At 31.2% G+C, this 18,236-nt stretch overlaps 2 protein-coding genes across 2 annotated transcripts in view; one reads left to right on the forward strand and one right to left on the reverse strand.

Moving 5' to 3' along the window:
• LOC139527966 (uncharacterized) overlaps positions 1–18,236 on the forward strand; it is a 52,057-nt gene that overhangs the window by 24,163 nt on the left and 9,658 nt on the right. The gene's annotated exons all lie outside the window — the stretch shown is intronic.
• LOC139527963 (ketohexokinase-like) lies at positions 1,435–17,402 on the reverse strand. Its single transcript, XM_071323704.1, has 9 exons — positions 17,271–17,402; positions 16,316–16,428; positions 11,249–11,365; positions 10,522–10,659; positions 9,259–9,331; positions 7,529–7,655; positions 4,885–4,999; positions 3,828–4,337; positions 1,435–2,093 (listed from the first exon to the last, which is right to left on the reverse strand). Exons 2-8 carry the CDS (start codon positions 16,402–16,404, stop codon positions 4,070–4,072), a joined length of 927 nt encoding a protein of 308 aa, XP_071179805.1. The 5' UTR covers positions 16,405–16,428; positions 17,271–17,402; the 3' UTR covers positions 1,435–2,093; positions 3,828–4,069.

The raw sequence follows: 18,236 nt of genomic DNA on the forward strand, positions 1-18,236 counted from the left end.
AAACGGGGTTGGTCAATACGAAAATATGCTACAGCAAAACAATAAGCAACAGATTAAGTTATGATTTAGGTCATTAACAAAAATTGTAACTATATTTGATTGGCCAGATTCGCAGGTAATACTTTTTAAAAGGCTATGGCTATGTCTCTCAATGTCAAATGACCTAAGAGGTTGAGATAATAAGATTTTAGCGATAAGTTTTTCTTTTAGATTATCTTACTTATCATTCCACCTGTTAACAATTTCTCTTTGTTTTAGTGATAAATGTTATAGCTAATTTCTAAAGATAAGGTGTCAGTACTTGGTCGTTTCAGGAAATAACCCTGTTAATGGATCAACTGTCGATTTCAGTATTATTGCGTACAATAATATGTATTTAGATCTTGAAATGTTTTTTATTTGTTCTTTACAGTTTATATATTTATCCTTGTTTTAAATATACATGTAGATGCCCCCCCCCCCCCCCCCCCAAAAAAAAAGGTAATCATTCCTATCATTGGTCAATCATACCATAGGAGGATCCAAAGGGGGGGCTGGCCTGGGAAAAGTTTTGTTGATAATATAGGGAATCACTGAAGCATGACTGGAGCGGGTCCTACCTTAGGTCAGTCAGTGCCCCCACCCACCCTTTACAAAAAGTTCTGGATCCGTCACTGCATGCATATCAGCTTATGTGAAGCTCTTTTGCAAACAGTTTCTGTTTCTATAATATTTTCTATATAAGATAAAATATTTTGACAGAAATAACTCCTATAAGAAGCGGATTGATGATTTTGTTTTTGTTGCTCACAGTTATTTTTACCATGAAGTCAGAGGAAATGGAATACGCAAACTTTATCATAAACACACATATAATGAGTCAGCCCATCTATGGTCTAAATTGGGTGGTATGAAAAGTCAAGTCAAAAGCTCACTATAGTTTAATTTCAGCTTGCGGTATAAAAATTCAGGACAAAAGCTCACTTTGGTCTAAATTGGGTATGTGGTATGAAAAGTCAGGACAATAAGCTCAAAACGGTCCCTATTGTTGGACCACTAGCATTAAAAAGTCATTGTTAAAGGACTAGTTATATATAACTTATATATATCCAACAAAGGCAATATGAAATCCATCCTCTGGTGGATTCTCAACAGACATTTATAAGCAAAATACCAAAAGGATTAATGAATTGCAGCCTGTAATACAAAAGAGAGGTTTAGCTAGCTATATAAGGTTTAATCTACCATTTTCTACATAAGAAAATGACTGTACCAAGTAAAGGATATGACAGTTGTTATCCATTTGTTTGATAGCTTTTGATTTCACCATTATTACCGACTTTATGTTTTGAATTTTCCTAAGAGCTCTGTATTTTTGTGATTTTACTATTTTTCAAAGGAAAGCTGCTAGAAAGAGTAAAAGGAGTGCAGACATCTAAAGACAAAATCAGATAATAAATATATTCATATTCTTTTAATTAACTTCTGATATCATGATTATAAAACTCAACATAAAAAAATATAAATTATCACAATTAGAAAAACAATTATACATTTAATAACATGCATTTCAATATATCTAAAAACTTTATAATCAATAGTACAATTGCAGTGATATTTTATGAAGTGCAAGACAGTCTTTGATAGAATTTTTCATATACTTTTCCTAAAAAATGTTTTTAATGTCGTTACATTGAACCTATTTTACTCATTTTACATAAAACCTGTTTTTTTGTGTGATAGTAAGGTGGATTGGCTGAAATTTATTCCTGAATATAGTTCCATCATAAAGAATACAAGTAATTTTGAAGAAAGAAGCGATGTAAGAAAAATTATTTCTTTCCAAACATTAGTTTATACTTTTTTACATTTTATACATATATATTCCCAAAATAAAGTTGACCTCATACTTCAAAGTGATTTTCTCATAGATTTCATATAGGGGATGAATAGAAAAACAACATGCATATGATAATGTTCAATACTTCAACCATCTCTGCTTGGAGACAGACCCAATAATGCAGCTTTGAAAAGTTTCACCTGGACAAATTATTCACTTCTATTTTATTATCATATCCAAAAAATCTTTATAGCATCTTAATATATAACCAGATGTTCCGCAGGGCGCAGCTTTATACGACCGCAGAGGTTGAACCCTGAACGGTTGGGGCAAGTATGGACACAACATTCAAGCTGGATTCAGCTCTAAATTTGGATTGTGATTAAATAGTTGACACAGCATAGGTTTCTGACACAGAATGAATGTGGTCTAATGAACTTAAAATATTTTTTTTGCCTTTGAGCAATTCACTATGCTGGTGAATATTAATCCTCTCAAAAAAATGTTTGAAGAAATTTTCTTTTTATTTATGAAATCTGAAATGAGAAAAATTTAACCCCCTACCCCCATTTGTTTTCACATCCCCCTTTCCCTTTTTCCAAAACTGATCTCAATTCAAATTTCTAATGGAGTTTGCAACAATAACTACTCATTTAAATACATCATAAAATATTAAAATGTAAAATAAAGTGCTTGTTATCACTGAATGGTAAATATTGTTTTAATTTATCAGTTGGTAGAAAAAGTGAATATACATTGTATATTGTATAAAACAATGATTTAAGTTGATTCAACTACTATTCTGGACAAAGAAAGATAACTCCAATTGAAATATTAATTATATATCTGTATTGTATAAAACAAAGATTTAAGTTGATTCAACTACTATTCTGGACAAAGAAAGATAACTCCAATTGAAATTGCAATTAGATATTTCTTGCTATTGCGCAATACTGAGTAATTGAAAATTTCTTGTTATTGCACAATACTGTGCAATTGAAGATTTCTTGCTATTGGTGAATACTGTGCAATTGAAAATTTCTTGCTATTGCACAAAACTTAATATAATAATTTTGGATCCTGATTTGAACCAACTTGAAAACTGGGCCCATAATCAAAAATCTAAGTAGTACATGTTTAGATTCAGCATATCAAAAAAGCCCAAAAATTCAATTTTTGTTAAAATCAAGCTTAGTTTAATTTTGGACCCTTTAGACTTTAATGTAGACCAATTTGATAACGGGACCAAAAATTAAGAATCTTCATACACAGTTAGATTTGGCATATCAAAGAACCCCAATTATTCAATTTTTGATGAAATCAAACAAAGTTTAATTTTGGACCCCGATTTGGACCAACTTGAAAACTGGGCCAATAATAATAATCTGAGTACATTTTTAGATTCAGCATATCAAAGAACCCCAAGGATTCAATTTTTGTTAAAATCAAACTAAGTTTAATTTTGGACCCTTTGGACCTTAATGTAGACCAATTTGAAAACGGGACCAAAAATTAAGAATCTACATACACAGTTAGATTCGGCATATCAAAGAACCCCAATTATTCAATTTTTGATGAAATCAAACAAAGTTCAATTTTGGACCCTTTGGGCCCCTTATTCCTAAACTGTTGGGACCAAAACTCCCAAAATAAAACCCAACCTTCCCTTTATGGTCATAAACCTTGTGTCAAAATTTCATAGATTTCTATTCACTTAAACTAAAGTTATAGTGCAAAAACCAAGAAACTGCTTATTTGGGCCCTTTTTGGCCCCTAATTCCTAAAATGTTGGGACCAAAACTCCCAAAATCAATCCCAACCTTCCTTTTGTGGTCATAAACCTTGTGTTAAAATTTCATAGATTTCTATTCACTTGTACTAAAGTTAGAGTGCGAAAACTAAAAGTATTCGGACGACGACGACGCAAGACGACGCGGGACGACAACGACGCCAACGTGATAGCAATATACGACGAAAAATTAAAATTTTTGCGGTCGTATTAAAATATGGAAGACTAAAATCTTTTGTTTTTACATAACATTCCTCTTTATTATTATTAGATAAAAGTCTTTTTCAAGTATAAGAATGTTTTACATGTTTTCTTTTAAAGCAACAAAGTTTATCAAATACATGTACTTTCACATATTTTTTTCAACTATCAAAAAGCTCTTTTCCAGTTATCAATTAAATCTGCAAAAAACATTATTCAATTATCATTTACACATATTTTAACATATATTCAGCCTTTCATCATGATTTAAATGTATCTAACCCATCAATGCCCTTCATTCCACATTTAGCACCAGCTACTTGGCAACCAAATGTCAGAGCTTTATTTAAACTTTGACCTTTTGACCTTGACAAAATAAATGCAGCATTGAATGTATCACCAGCTGCTAAAGTTTCCATATTCTGTCCTGGTGAAAGTTTTGGAGGAAAAGCTGGAGAAGAGTGTAACATTCCATCTGTTCCAACAGCAACTGCTCCTTCTTCACCCCAGGGGCAAATAATTTCAGACCTAAAATAGTTAAGATACAATGTATAACTAACCAGATATACAAATAAAAGACAATAAGAAACGGTTAGGGTGCTATTATTTTTTGTCTTTGTTAAACCTTGCATTATACATACATGTAAAACATGATATGAGTTTACAAGACATTTTAAAACAATTTCTTAACAGAGGTTCAAAGCTCAAAAGCTTTATATATAGATGAATATCAGTATACCGAAAACCTAAGCTATATTGAGCATTTATATCCTCTTATTACAAACAAAGAATTCAAAACATGCACATTGAAAACAAAGCATGCACACTAGTAACATGCATAAGAGTTTGGAGATAATAAAAAAGATATCATGGAAATACATAAAAAATCATATAAAACAATTATCAGATATTCTTCAAATCAATATTTCAAAATATCAGCTACACTATTCTAAATGAATACCATTTAAACTAGTTCCCTGTGCTCCCTAAACATAGAGCTTCATACTGTTGCTCAGATCTAATAACTAACAGTATCTATTTGCAGAAACCTGAAAAAACAGTAATCATATCTTACCCTTCTCTGCACTTGGCATATAATTTCTGGACCCCTTCTTCTTTAGTTTTATAACCTCTACTCTTAACATAATCCTTGCTTACAAATATTGTGTCTGCTGTATCAAACAGGTTATCTAACAAAAAATAAAAAGACAAAAAGTAATAATTATAGAACAACATAGAATAACTTATCAAAGAATTCAAATAGACAAAAATATTCAACAATTGACCCAACAACACATTAATTCACAAATGGGTGTAGCGCCTAATTATCAGTGTTGTTCGGTCACAAGTTGATTATTTTTCGCTATTTTAATTCTTTTATAAGTTATTCTTTTATTACATTGGAATATTCCTTTTTTATGAAATTAATGTAGACTAGATATGTCAAAACGACACGAATGGCCCCGTCTCAAAAAATTTTAAAATCTGCAATTTCAATAACACATGTTGACACACACATGATGGTAGTCTCACATATCAAAAATCAGCTCAAAATCTAAAGGCGAATAGAAGAAAAGTCCTTATAACTGTGATTTTCAACAATTTCAAAGTCGTAAACCCTTAATTTTTGGCAAAATTCAGCGAAGGGGAATGAAGCTTAATATTGATCTGTAACTCATTGTGGTTAACTCACCTACCAAAAATCATTTCAATATCTGAAAGCGTTTAGAAAAAATATTCGTATAACTGTGATTTTCAATAATTTATCAAAGTCCAAAGCCCATGATTTCAGCAAAATATTAGGGAAAGGAATGAAACTTAAAATTGATCTGTAACTCATTGTGGTTAACTCACCTACAAAAAATCATTCCAATATCTGAAAGCGTTTAGAAAAAATATTTGCATAACTGTGATTTTCAATAATTTATCAAAGTCCAAAGCCCATGATTTCAGCAAAGTATTAGGGAGAGGAATGAAACTTAAACTTGATTTGTAACTCATCATGGGTAGCTCACATAGCAAAAATCAGCCCTATTTCTGAAAGCGTTTAGAAAAAAGTTCGTATAACTGTGATTTTCAACAACTTATCACAGTCCAAAGCCCGTTATTTTGTCAAAAATTACACGAGCGGACTGAAACTATAACTTGATTTGTAACTTATCATTGTTAACTCACATACTAAAAATCAGCCCAATATCTGAAGGCTTTTAAAAAAAACCTCTGTATAATGGTTTGTTGTGAAATGACGGAATGACAGAATGACAGAATGATGGAATGACGGAATGACAGAATGAAGCAATGAAAGAATGATGGAATGACTGAATGACAGAATGACGGAAAGGGTAAAATTATATGGCACCAAAGACAACTTCATTGGGGGAGCCATAAAAATGTAAGGAACTATTTATTTTTGTTCTACGCATTCACAATTTGTTTGGATCCTATGTTATTGATGTCTTGACAACACCAATTGTTGTATGAAGTCAGAGGAGTGAAAAGCATGTAAAATTATAGATTTTTATTACACTGGGAAATCAATGTTATTCATTGCAACCAAAAAGTAATAACAACTAGAATTGCCATTGCAAGCAATAGTGGATGTCACCCTGGTCCGCCAATTGCCACTAAACAGCAGCCATTTTGATTTTTTTAAAACATTGAATACAACTTTATGCATCACAATATATCTTTCTACTTTTTTTTCAAATTTTCAGAAAGTTTAAAGCATTTTGGCATTTTATTCATTTATACGGTTTCCATGGCAACGGCAGCCAAATTTGAAAATTCCATAGATGGACAGCATATCTTCACATGCAAAGAAACATTTCCACAAAGTTTCACTCAATTTGGAAGACCTTCCAGTGTTTCATATTCTTTCTGTTTCCAGGGCAACAGAGGCCATCTTGGAAATGCCAACCCCTGATTGCACATCTGCACATGGGGGTTAATATTATTGATAAGTTACATCATAATTGGTCCATAAATTTCTGAGAAATAGTTTGGACAAAAAACTGTGGAATAGTAATAATAAGGAAAAGAAAAAGAATCGAACAATAACAATATGTCACCAGATCTCCGTCAGGGTGACATAACAATTACAGTTCATTCATTGACATCTATAATTATAAGAAGCCCTTTAGTGAATTTCATCAGTGACAATATCAGTGTTTAGGAAACTTCAGGAATCAGTACCATCTGTATCCTTATGAATTTAAAAATACTAAAATAAAGGTGCAAGGCTTAAAGGAGACTTTACAAGTGGGAGACAAAGGTTTGAGGCCTGTGTTTTTTTTATGGAAATCTTTAATTTTTGAATTAAAAAGTCCAGTACCATTCCTTAACACTGATGCTTTATACAGGACTTTTGACTTTATAAGGGAGGGCTTATCACTTGAAAATTCACATAATCCTCTGCCTTCTTTCTTTAAAACAAATCTGAACTCCCTATGACCTCTGCATAAACCTAAGAATTCTTAAATAAACTTAAGAAAAATAATTGCTCTTCAAAAGAACAATATTTCTGGTTGTGGAGTATTATTCTTTATGGTTTTTTTTCCCCTTTTTTCTGTTAGCTGTAAAAAAATGGTCATCTGATCAGGACAATATTTTCAAAACATCACCCTTCTTTGTAGTGTCCTTTTAGTGTCATATACAAATTTGCTCTGGCCAACATGCTTTCTGTTACATTATATGACAAAAACATTGAGTTTTCATATTACCTAAACCAATTCTTGTGGTCTTTTCGATCTCCAATGATGTGCGAATCCTTGCATCTTTATCAACAGTTTTATTGTATTCATCTATCCACAATAACATGTCTTTAATATCGTCACATGATGGTCTCCCCTTAAACAATTTTTTTTCAAATTAAAATTATTTACAATCACAACTACATGTATAACCTCATATTTAGACACTTCAGCATTTTGTAATCAAAACTGGATTTCTGCAATCCAAATATAATCTTAAATCATAATTAAAAGTTAGTTATAGCCCTTGCTGATAATTACAGTGTACATATGACTGGTTTGTAGCAACTCAATCAGTCACACCAACATTTAAAAAACTTGTTGAGAAAAATGCAACTGACATGTGTAAATATGATCAAATATAGTTACAGAGTGAGGAATGAACATAGGTAAACCAGTGTACCCTCTAACTCTGTAGCTGGGTTGTTATAAAGCTGTTTCATGTTCATGTGGGTGTCCTAAGTCAGGCAACTTGTCATAAATTGTCTTCATCTTCATTTTTTTTCTTTCAGGAATTTTGTAACCATGGCAGTCTTTGATATTCTTTGTTTAAAGGAGTAGGGGCAATAAAGCCCTTATTTGGCCCAAAAATTACTGCAAATTTAAAAGTTATCATACATATTTTAAAATTACTGAAAAGTATCTCAGGTAGAAGGTATTCAGAAAAACAAAATAATTTTGGACATCAAACAAGTTACCATGGCAACAAATCATGCCTTAGTTTGCATATTTTGTAAAATTTTGTGATTTTCCTTGTTTTTCATCAAATTTTTAAGTATATTTTCGATTGGAAAAGTATGTGCGCACCCAAGAAACAACTTTATATTTGGTGAGATTTTGTCAATAGTAATGATAAAGCTTCAGTTAAATAGACAACTTTCGAGTTCGATGCATTTCCATCAAAAACTCTGGTTTTAGTGAACGTCATTTGTGCGTTTAGGGGCGTCGTCACTTCCGTTTTAATGTTGAGCAAGTGGTTGGAAAACTATAATTTTATATTGTACGAATTATTCAGCAAATTAAATTCTCAAAATTGACAATCAGCAATTCTGTCATTAGGGAATTGTCATTAAGTACCTACAAAACAACCATTATTTCTAGTTTATCCTGTACAATGACGATCACTAAGACGCTTGATGAACGTAAATAGTGCAGGGATACAGGCATCCCCTTTATCTGGTAAATGACGTCATAAAGGCGTGCATAATTGACGAGTTTTTGCCGGTGACGGATGAACTCGAAAGTGGTCTATTATTTTGTTGTTTCTTGGCTGCGCACGATGTTTCCACAACAGAAATAAAGATAGAAAACTGCATAGATTCTGAATTTTCATCGTTTTTGTGAAAACAGTATATATTATGACGTAATTGTGACATCACATAAGAATCTTAATGTTTTTCATTTATATTTCTTGACCCTATGCATTTCTAAAGATTATGTTCCAATTTGAAAAAGTTATCAAACATTTTATTTTCTTGGGCCAAAACCAGGCCTTAAAATGCCCCTACTCCTTTATCAATTTTTCAAAATATTCTAGAGGATGGTAATTAAGAGCTTGCCATATTGTACATTTTGTATAGGTATTTTAACAACGGCAATTTCACATCAAGATTTTTTTTGAGTTTTTGCTTTGTTTAGTAGCTGTCTCAGTCAATATTACTGTACATCTCCTTTAATCTATAAAAAAGTAATACACTAACCTCAAAGTGAATCCATTTATACTGAGTCAAATCTAGCTTTTTAAAATGTTCAGGTTTTATTTCTGGCCAATTTCTGAAATGATTTATTGAAATTTAAGAGTTTAAATTTGATATATACCATGGACATAAATAAAACACTCAGAACAGAACAATTCTTCTGATTTTGTCGTATGATCAATTAGAGCTGTTCCTTTAAACTGTAAGTGGGAAGGTGTGAAATGTAGTTCTATCTTTTTTTTTGTATTGTTGTTTTTTTGCTGTCATGGCTGTTGGATGTACATTTGATGTTAAAATTACCCATAGACTTTAAAAAATCAATTCATACAAGAGAAAGTTTCTTAAAAGTCAAACTCTGTAGCTAAAGTGCTCTAATAATTATAAACGATTAACTTTAGCATCATGTCAAATTAAATAAACCCTGAAATTCAAAATGGCATAAATCTTGAAGTTAACAAATCCACTTTTTCATTTTTTTTCACTAGAAGATCTCACAAAAATAAACCAAATAGATCATGTTAAACCATTGAAAAATCTTAATCTTACAAAAACGTTTATATAAAAATAGAAATTCAGAGGTCCCAATAACCCATGGCTACTAAAATTTGACTTCGATTACTGAAATTTGTATATTTTTGCGTAATTTTATTCCAGTGAATACAATATGTCATACTCTAATAAATTGCAGAGTTCACATTGATTGATTAATTGATTGGTGTTGTTTAATGCCACTTTCCTTTTTTTAATGTGCATGGTTTCTATGCCTTATTGTGCTTCTTTGTTACATATTTGTTTGTTTTTATAGTGATAAAGATTATAACACAATGCTGACTGCTGTTCCCCTATTTGTTACATTTTTACCTATTAGGTCTCGACGTCTGTTTGTTTTGTTTACACTTCGTTAATAATATAATGGAATTTGATGTTACTGTCATACAAGTGAGAGTTTTTGCTAGCTATAAAACAAGGTTTGATCCACCATTTTCTACATAAGAAAATGAATGTACCAAGGCAGGTATATGACAGATGTTATCCATTCATTTGATGTGTTTGAGCTTTTGGTTTTGCCATCTAATAAGGGACTTTCCGATTTTTCATCTGAGTTCAGTATTTTTCTGATTTTACTTTTTTCAACACTTTTGGTTATATTGATTTTTTGGTGGAGGTAGCCAAAGATATCTTTCAACCTACTGCAGGAAAACTGGCTGTCCTAGTCTACAAGATTGAAGTGGCAAAATAAGAAAAACAAATTACAGGATAACATACTTGCCATGATGCAGTATAGTCCTAGATCCATTCTTGCAGTTGGTTATGACAATGGATGTTGGTGTTTTGACATTATCTGTATTAGTAACACAATTTTCTGTAACTACATTATACTTTTGAAATACTTCTTTCAGAAATCTGTAATGATATAAATAAATTATTTATAAGAAATCATATAGAATAAAAAAAGAAAAAATTCATCTAAATACAAATATATGTTCATGCCATAAGAGAATTTCCAGATCATTTAGAATTTAATTAAATCTTTAACTGATAGATTTCCAGCTCTCAAAGAAAACTCCTTATGTAAGTAAATATTTTGTTGTATAAAAGAGACTTACAGGTTTTTCTCATTGTTGAAGGTTGTATGGTTGCCTATAATTGCTTACACCCACTTCATTTGAACTTTGGTGGATAATAATATCATTGACAACCATACCACATCTTCTTATTTTTATATGGAGAACTAATTTATTTCAAATAAATATATATAGTGTTGCAAAAATGTTATTCTTTCTCAGAGTTTCATCAGGAACTCTATAAAATACAAACTTAAAAACAGTCAATTTAAAATTCTTAGTAATACCAAAGTAATAATTATACAACACTTATTAAACTTCCACTTTCTATTTAGGAATACAATTAACAATACATTAAGAAATTGAGTTTTTATAACTGGGTAAATATTTCTACAAACCATTTATACATGGAGTAGTACCTGACTTACTCAGCCTCTCTGTCTGTAGCAAATGTACCAAGGAACTCTGACCTGGCTCCAAGAAGGGAGAGAACACAGCTTGTATTGGCAGCATTACCTCCCCTTTGCCAATAATAATCAAGTACTCTGAAAAAATGTAAAGAATTAATCTTATTAGACAAACATCAGATTTTAAACTGGAAGAACTATGTGAATTATAATAAGGCCCTTATAGATATTGACCTACCAGTAATGTTTTGTTTTTAATGTGGGTTAAAGATCTAAAATTGTTTTCACAAAACACCAGTTGAAGTTATTTTATACTAATTTACTTGTTCAATCATGTTTGAAAACAGCTTTTTTTTCTTTGTACATGTTCTTCACTTTTTGTTTAAAAGTTATAACATATACATGATACATATACAATGTTTCCAAGTACTACTAAGTTCATGCTGTGCATACTAATTTTTGTGGATATTGTGGGCATGCATAGGAGGGTAGAAATGCCCTTTACTGTCAGGCGTCAAACAGTCATTTTTCAGTTAGTGTTTGCGTCATATTGGTTACATTTTTACTCTGATTCGTCAAAATAATTTATCGTGAAACGGCAGAGGTCTCAAATAATTATAGTTACGGTTTTTTTTGAAGAAAAAAATAATTTTGATTTGTCAAAATCAGTCAATTTTTTATCGTTTTAAAAGGTTTACATTTTATCAACATGCACTAAAAATTACTGTTACATGTAACTTCATTTGGCAAGAATTATAACCGTGATTCCTCATGAATTTAACCCCATTACGACCCTCCTATAGGTGAACAACAAATTTTTTTAAAGTGTTTTAAACCCTTTATGACCCTCCTATAGGTGAAACACCAAACTTTGTTTAAAGTATTAAATTCTAAACCACTACGACCCTCCTATAGGTGAACACCAAATTATTTTTAAAGTGTTTTAAACCCATTACGACACATATATATTGGCATCTAACTAATTTAAAATAGCCTTGTCAATTTGTGTTTTAAATACATCCTTAAAAACTTTAGTCTACTACACATATGAACATGAACTTCAAAAATGGTAATTGTTTACATAAAATTACTGTGGATTCATTTATTTTCGTTGTTACCAAATTTTGTGGATAAAGGCAAACCTGCATTTTTGTGGATACATGATTTGATTTCATGGTTTTGCCAAAGTCTGCATACATTCTTATTGAAATTTTTCAATTGAATTCGTTGAACATTAGAATTCGTCTATGCTGGGTGACAACAAAATCCTTGAAAATTGGTATCCAATAAATAATAATGAATCTATTGTAAAGAGACATGGATTGATTGCTAACAGAGGCGTAGCGCTCAATTTTGTATTGGTACGGCAGAATATGTATGATTCGCGAAGCGAATCATCCCGCCTCATAGAGGCGGTATTTCGGCAGGGGGTCTGGGGGCCGCTTAAGGCCCACGGAATTTTTTTGATAAATGGTGCAAAATCCTGCATTCTGACCCTCTCCTGACACTTATATTTCATTCTTGAAAACCCTATTTTGTCAGCAATAGTTTTACCTACGACACATTTTTTTTCAAAGTTTACTTCAAAAAAAATAAAAATAGTAAAAATTCGAATATTTTTATTTCCCAAATTATAGAGCCCATAAAGGGCATACAATTATATACACTTGACTGACTTATTGGTAATCACAACAATTAAAATCACAGTGTACATGTGTCAGTATATTAGCATTTGTCGGAATCAGAGCCAAAATAGTATATATATTGGATAACAAATTTTTTTACATTATATAACACAGCCATTCCAAAATCATTTATTTGAAATCAGTTAGTGTCAATATTCATACCCGATCATCATCTCCTTGAAATAATAATAGTCAACAAAATAACAACACCATTTTAATTTTTCTTGGGTCAAGAGCCATAAAAATTTAGAAGATTATTGAAGCATTTAGAATTATAAAAAATGTTAACAATTTATTGAAATAAATATTCCCAAAGTGGGTATTCTAACAAACTTGAAATTAAGCTCATCTTCAACTTTACCAAGTGAGCAATTTAAACAAAGACGCTCAGATCTTTCTATATGTTTTTTTTTTAAATGTCTGTCTCACTTTTAAAGAATGAATGCTTATTTCCGTTTTAAAAAACCTGAAGTTTTAAAATCTGCCTTTTTTAAAACATTTTTTTAATAGAAAAAAAAGAACTTTACTCCCCTTTTTCTGAGAAATTGTTTGAAGTTTCCTTCAGTCTATTCCAAAATGTTGACTAACTTTCCTATAGATTTTTTTTAAACTTACACAAAGAAGCAAGTGATTAGTCCACATTTGGTAACTTAATCTCTATTGGAATATAATCTATATTAGAGTCAGTATCATGTTTTTACATAAGAAATACATAATTGTTTACAAGGTAAGATTGCATCAAATAATAATCCTTCTTTCAAACCTCACAGTCGTAAACAATGTTTTAATATTGATCAAGTAATAGTAAAATAAATAGTAAAACCAGCTAGCAAGCTCTCCCACAGCAATGTTACTGGACTTTCTGTTCACACCAAGAATATATTTCGTAAATTTATATGAGTTTTTTTTAGAAGAATCCTGACCGAAAAAAACTTTTCCTACAAAACATTCCCTGTATTGCACTGTTATATAATTATAATATGTGTCTTAAAGGCAATATTATGGTTAGATGATGACAAGCATCTCTGAAGCTTAAAACATGCTTTTAAAAATGTGTTTTTTTATTCATCTATTATGTTTGAATATACTACGAAATGTAAATGTGATTGCAAAATATCTTTATAATATAAAAAAATATAAGAAACGTGAAATGTGTCAAAAAAGGACAATTAGTCAACTGGTTAGAAATAGATGGAATATCTTATTCAAAATTAATAGATTCACTTTTTGTCGGACATCTTGCTAGGCCGGGGCTTGGCATGCTCTTCCTGGGAATATTTTAGAAAAAAAATGCGTGCAATTCTGTAACAGTATACTGGATGCAGGACAATTTACAACTTCAATCATAGACGATCAAATTTTCGCTAAACAAAGTCACAGGGTTTTCCGTAAAATGAACTATGATCAGATTGAGGACGATGAACAGATTATCAAAACTTCATGTGCAAAAAGTAAGACTGAGAAATAAAAGGACAAGTGTCCAAACAACTTATTTGAATAAGGCTTGCAATGTTTACGTACACAAAAAAAAATCAAAGTCAAAGGAGATTTTGTGACAAATGAAACCAAGATTTTTGTAGAAAATCCACAGACTTTAGAAATTAGTTTTTTTGTTAAAGAATTTTAAACATATCTTACTCACTTGTTTTTGTATGATGTGCTAGCGTTTATTGTTTACAAAAAGTCTTAAACAATCTATAAATTCCAAAAAAAAAATTGCTAATCGAGTCATTAAAGTCAACCTAGAAAGCGTTACTATAGTACCTTAATCCCATATATATATTGGTCCATATTTATATTTGTTTTAACCATTATCTAGATTTATAAAAATGTGTTTAATGAAATCATTGCTAGTCATGTGTGCAACACTAATGGATTGCCAAATATGAGAGTACGTAACAAGAAAACTTAAAGTCTTTCTACTTGTACTTTCATATTTGGAAATCCAGTGCTTAATATGTAGATAGGATAGACGGGGTGCAATGCTAGCAATGATTTAATCGAAGGCTGTGGATTTTCTATAAAATTTCCATATGTTTAGCATTATAATATCAACACAAAGTTACATATGACTTAATTAATACAAAATTTTTAGCAAAAATAATTTAGAATTCTCCAAAAGTGTTGTATCTGCTTTCTTTAAATACAAATTCCCTAGCCACATCATAATATGGATAAAGTTTGTTTCATTTATTAAATGCAGAACACACGTTTCAGGAAAAAGTTGGTTATGGGAAGGAAATGCAGAGTTGGATGCGTTTTGAGAATAAAATAGAACAAAATTTTCATATAGCGTTAAGTTACTTCGTTGTATTAGTCAAGCCATAAAACAGAGACTAAGAAATGATGATGAGTCGAAGAGGCCATAGCTGGTCTATGATTATGTTCCTTTATTCTTAAAGAAACAGGCAAGGGTGGCTCATCGACTATAACATGTATAAGACTGAGTGGATTAACTTTTACGGCGTATATTCATAAAGTGTGCTTTCAGATTTAAGCGCTACGGAATGTTTACTTTCAGCTCTTTTTTTCACTACCACCCATTACGACAAATATATATCTTCACGGAACTTTTGCGTATTTGGTCTTTTTTCAATAAAAATGATTTTACAAAGCGCTTAAAAACTGTTTTATTTAGTTTTCATCCTTTTGTTAAATGACGATAAATTCGTTAATTTTCCTATCAGAAGAGAATTACAAGATAAAATTACCGTCATTCTTTTTTCCGTGTGATTTGTTTAAAAGAATTATTTAAACAGCGGAGTTGAGGATGTGCTGTGCTCTGCTAATGTGCTTATATTCATGCATTTTATGTTTAAATTTTCCCGAATGATTTATAGTTGTATAGTGCTAAGAAATGAGTGTAAAGTGTGTTTGAATATAAAAAAAAAATATGATGTGATTGATAATGCGACAACTCTCCACAAGAGACCAAATAACACAGAAATTTACTGTTCTAGGTCACCGTACGGCCTTCAACAAGGAACAAATCCCATGCCGCATAGCCAGCTATAAAAGGCCCAAAATGATAATTCAAACGAGAATGCCGTTCTTTAATTAATACCAGGTCATGGTCAACTACTCGTACAACGCATGCCATTTACCAGTCATACGAGTTGTCGAACGTTACCCGGTATCGATAAATGTACACTATACTGCATACCGTAACAGTATACTGATAATTCTTTTTTATTTTCTGTAAAAAACGAACTTGCTTTCTTTATTGCAGTGCAAAAACCTTGTTTTCTGTTTTTTTTTTAATATGAATTCTAGGTACAGCATGCCGTACCAACGATAATTATTGGTACGGTACGGCGCCTGCCGTACCTGCCGTACCGGTCGCTACGCCCCTGGCTAAAAGAGATAACTACCACCACAGTTCATATGATGTACATGTATGTACCTTTGATCGCTATCTTCCTCTGGATAATCTTGGACGACACTGATGATATCAACACATGCCAAACCAACTACCAGGATTCTCTTAGTCATAGTCTTTATTTCATTTTACTGTCACTGAATAAATAAAAAGTAAATTATTTTAATAGAATATTTTTACAATTTTGTGAAGTGAGAAATATGAATGTATTTTGAAGTGTTGTGATAATTTGTATTGTCAGCAAATTATTCAACAAGAGTGAAAATTATCTTTTCTTATTAACGTCATCTTCACCTTGTCATATAGTTGCAGAAGACAATACATGTAACATCAAATCATGAAAGTTCCTTTTATGGAACTTTTCAACAAAATAAAAGAAGAAAGGACTGATTTGTTTATCAAGATTATTTTGCATTATAAAAGAGAGGGGGAGTTGGAGGGGTCCTCATCTGGAAATCCCAGGCTTAAAAACTTGAAACCCTGAGGTCCCCAATTTAAAAAAAATTAAATCCTGACATCCCAATTCGAAAAAAGAATTCCCGCATCCCGAAAGGATCAATCCCAAAATCTTGAGCTTAAAAACATCCAATCCTGACGTCCCGAAAAAGGACTTCGACGTAAGGTGTCAAAGAAAAAAATTACAATAGCCTTTCAAGACCTCATAATTATTTGGACTAGGATCAGATTGTAATATTAGACATATACTGTAATGTTAGAATTAGCTAGGCAGTTATAATTCCTTAGTTACAACTTATCAACTGCAGATTTGACTTTAATAGGTACAAATAAAACAATTGTCAATAATAAATTTAAAAGAAAGTTTGAGTTGAGAATTATAAGAATTTAACACTGTTCTCCAGGTTTATTATGATGTGTACACTAGACAAAATTATAGAAACACGTACCCTCCCCCTTTTTTTCTTTTTCTCGTCTGGCTTATTTATTTTGTTTTGTCATAAGGATTAAATAATATACATACCCTAATATTACCAATTTTGATATTCACGATTAAGTAAAACCCTAAAAAAGTAAAAGAAACGTGCTTGTTATCGAAGGTTTTGACGATGAAAACTTTGCAGCTGTTTCCTTTCCCAGCAGTGTTGTGTCCCTTGAAGTCAAATTAGTTGTAACGATCCCGATCTCAAAAAAGGATCTTTACTTTTAGGTCGTTTTATTTCCTGCTCAATTTTCATCGCCTCTGGTTTTATCCATTTCTATAACTTTTCTCTGATTTTTACAACAGACATATATCTATTAAAAAAATATAGCATTGTTATATAACATGTTTTGTAAATTTTTATCATAATCACCTTTGATTGATTGATGATTGATTGATGATTGATGATTGATTGATTGATTGATTTATTTATTGATTGATAATTAATTGGTTGATTTGTTGATTGATTGATTGATTGATTGGTGATTGATTGATTGATTGATTGATTGATTGATTGATTGATTGATTGATTGATTGATTGATTTGTGAAATACGCCAACTTTTCCGTAAACTGACCATTTCGAGGAATGTATATATTGCCTCTGATAATTTGGCTATAACTCTATTTCTGCTTGAATAAAATAATTTTGCAGATTAATTCATGAAACGATAAGTATTATAGCAAAAGCTGAAAAATATTGAAGATACTATTTCTTTTAACCCGGAGACAGACAGGCCTATTACTTGCTCTGAATTAAATGTATTTTAAAAACATAAAAAAATGGAAAAGCAAGCGGTCCAGATAGTGTGTTGAACGAGGTAATTGAATTTAGTAGTCCAGTAACTACCAAAGCATATGCTAAACTATTTAATCTTATGTTAAAAACAGGACACTATCCAACTTCATGGAATTCTGCATACATAACTTTAGTACATAAATCTGGTGACAAATGTAATCCAAGCAATTACAGAGGAATTTCTTTAATCAACTGTATATCCAAATTATTT

This window comes from Mytilus edulis, chromosome 6 (assembly GCF_963676685.1).
Source record: "Mytilus edulis chromosome 6, xbMytEdul2.2, whole genome shotgun sequence".
Lineage (NCBI taxonomy): Eukaryota > Metazoa > Mollusca > Bivalvia > Mytilida > Mytilidae > Mytilus > Mytilus edulis.

Coding starts and splice junctions, on each gene's coding strand:
- LOC139527963 (XM_071323704.1), bottom strand. CDS start 16,404: ATGACTAAGAGAATCCTGGTAGTTGGTTTGGCATGTGTTGATATCATC. Junction 10,660..11,248: donor GCTACAGACAGAGAGGCTGA/GTAAGTCAGGTA, acceptor ATATCATTACAG/ATTTCTGAAAGAAGTATTTC. Junction 5,000..7,528: donor GACCACAAGAATTGGTTTAG/GTAATATGAAAA, acceptor ATTTTTTGTTAG/ATAACCTGTTTGATACAGCA.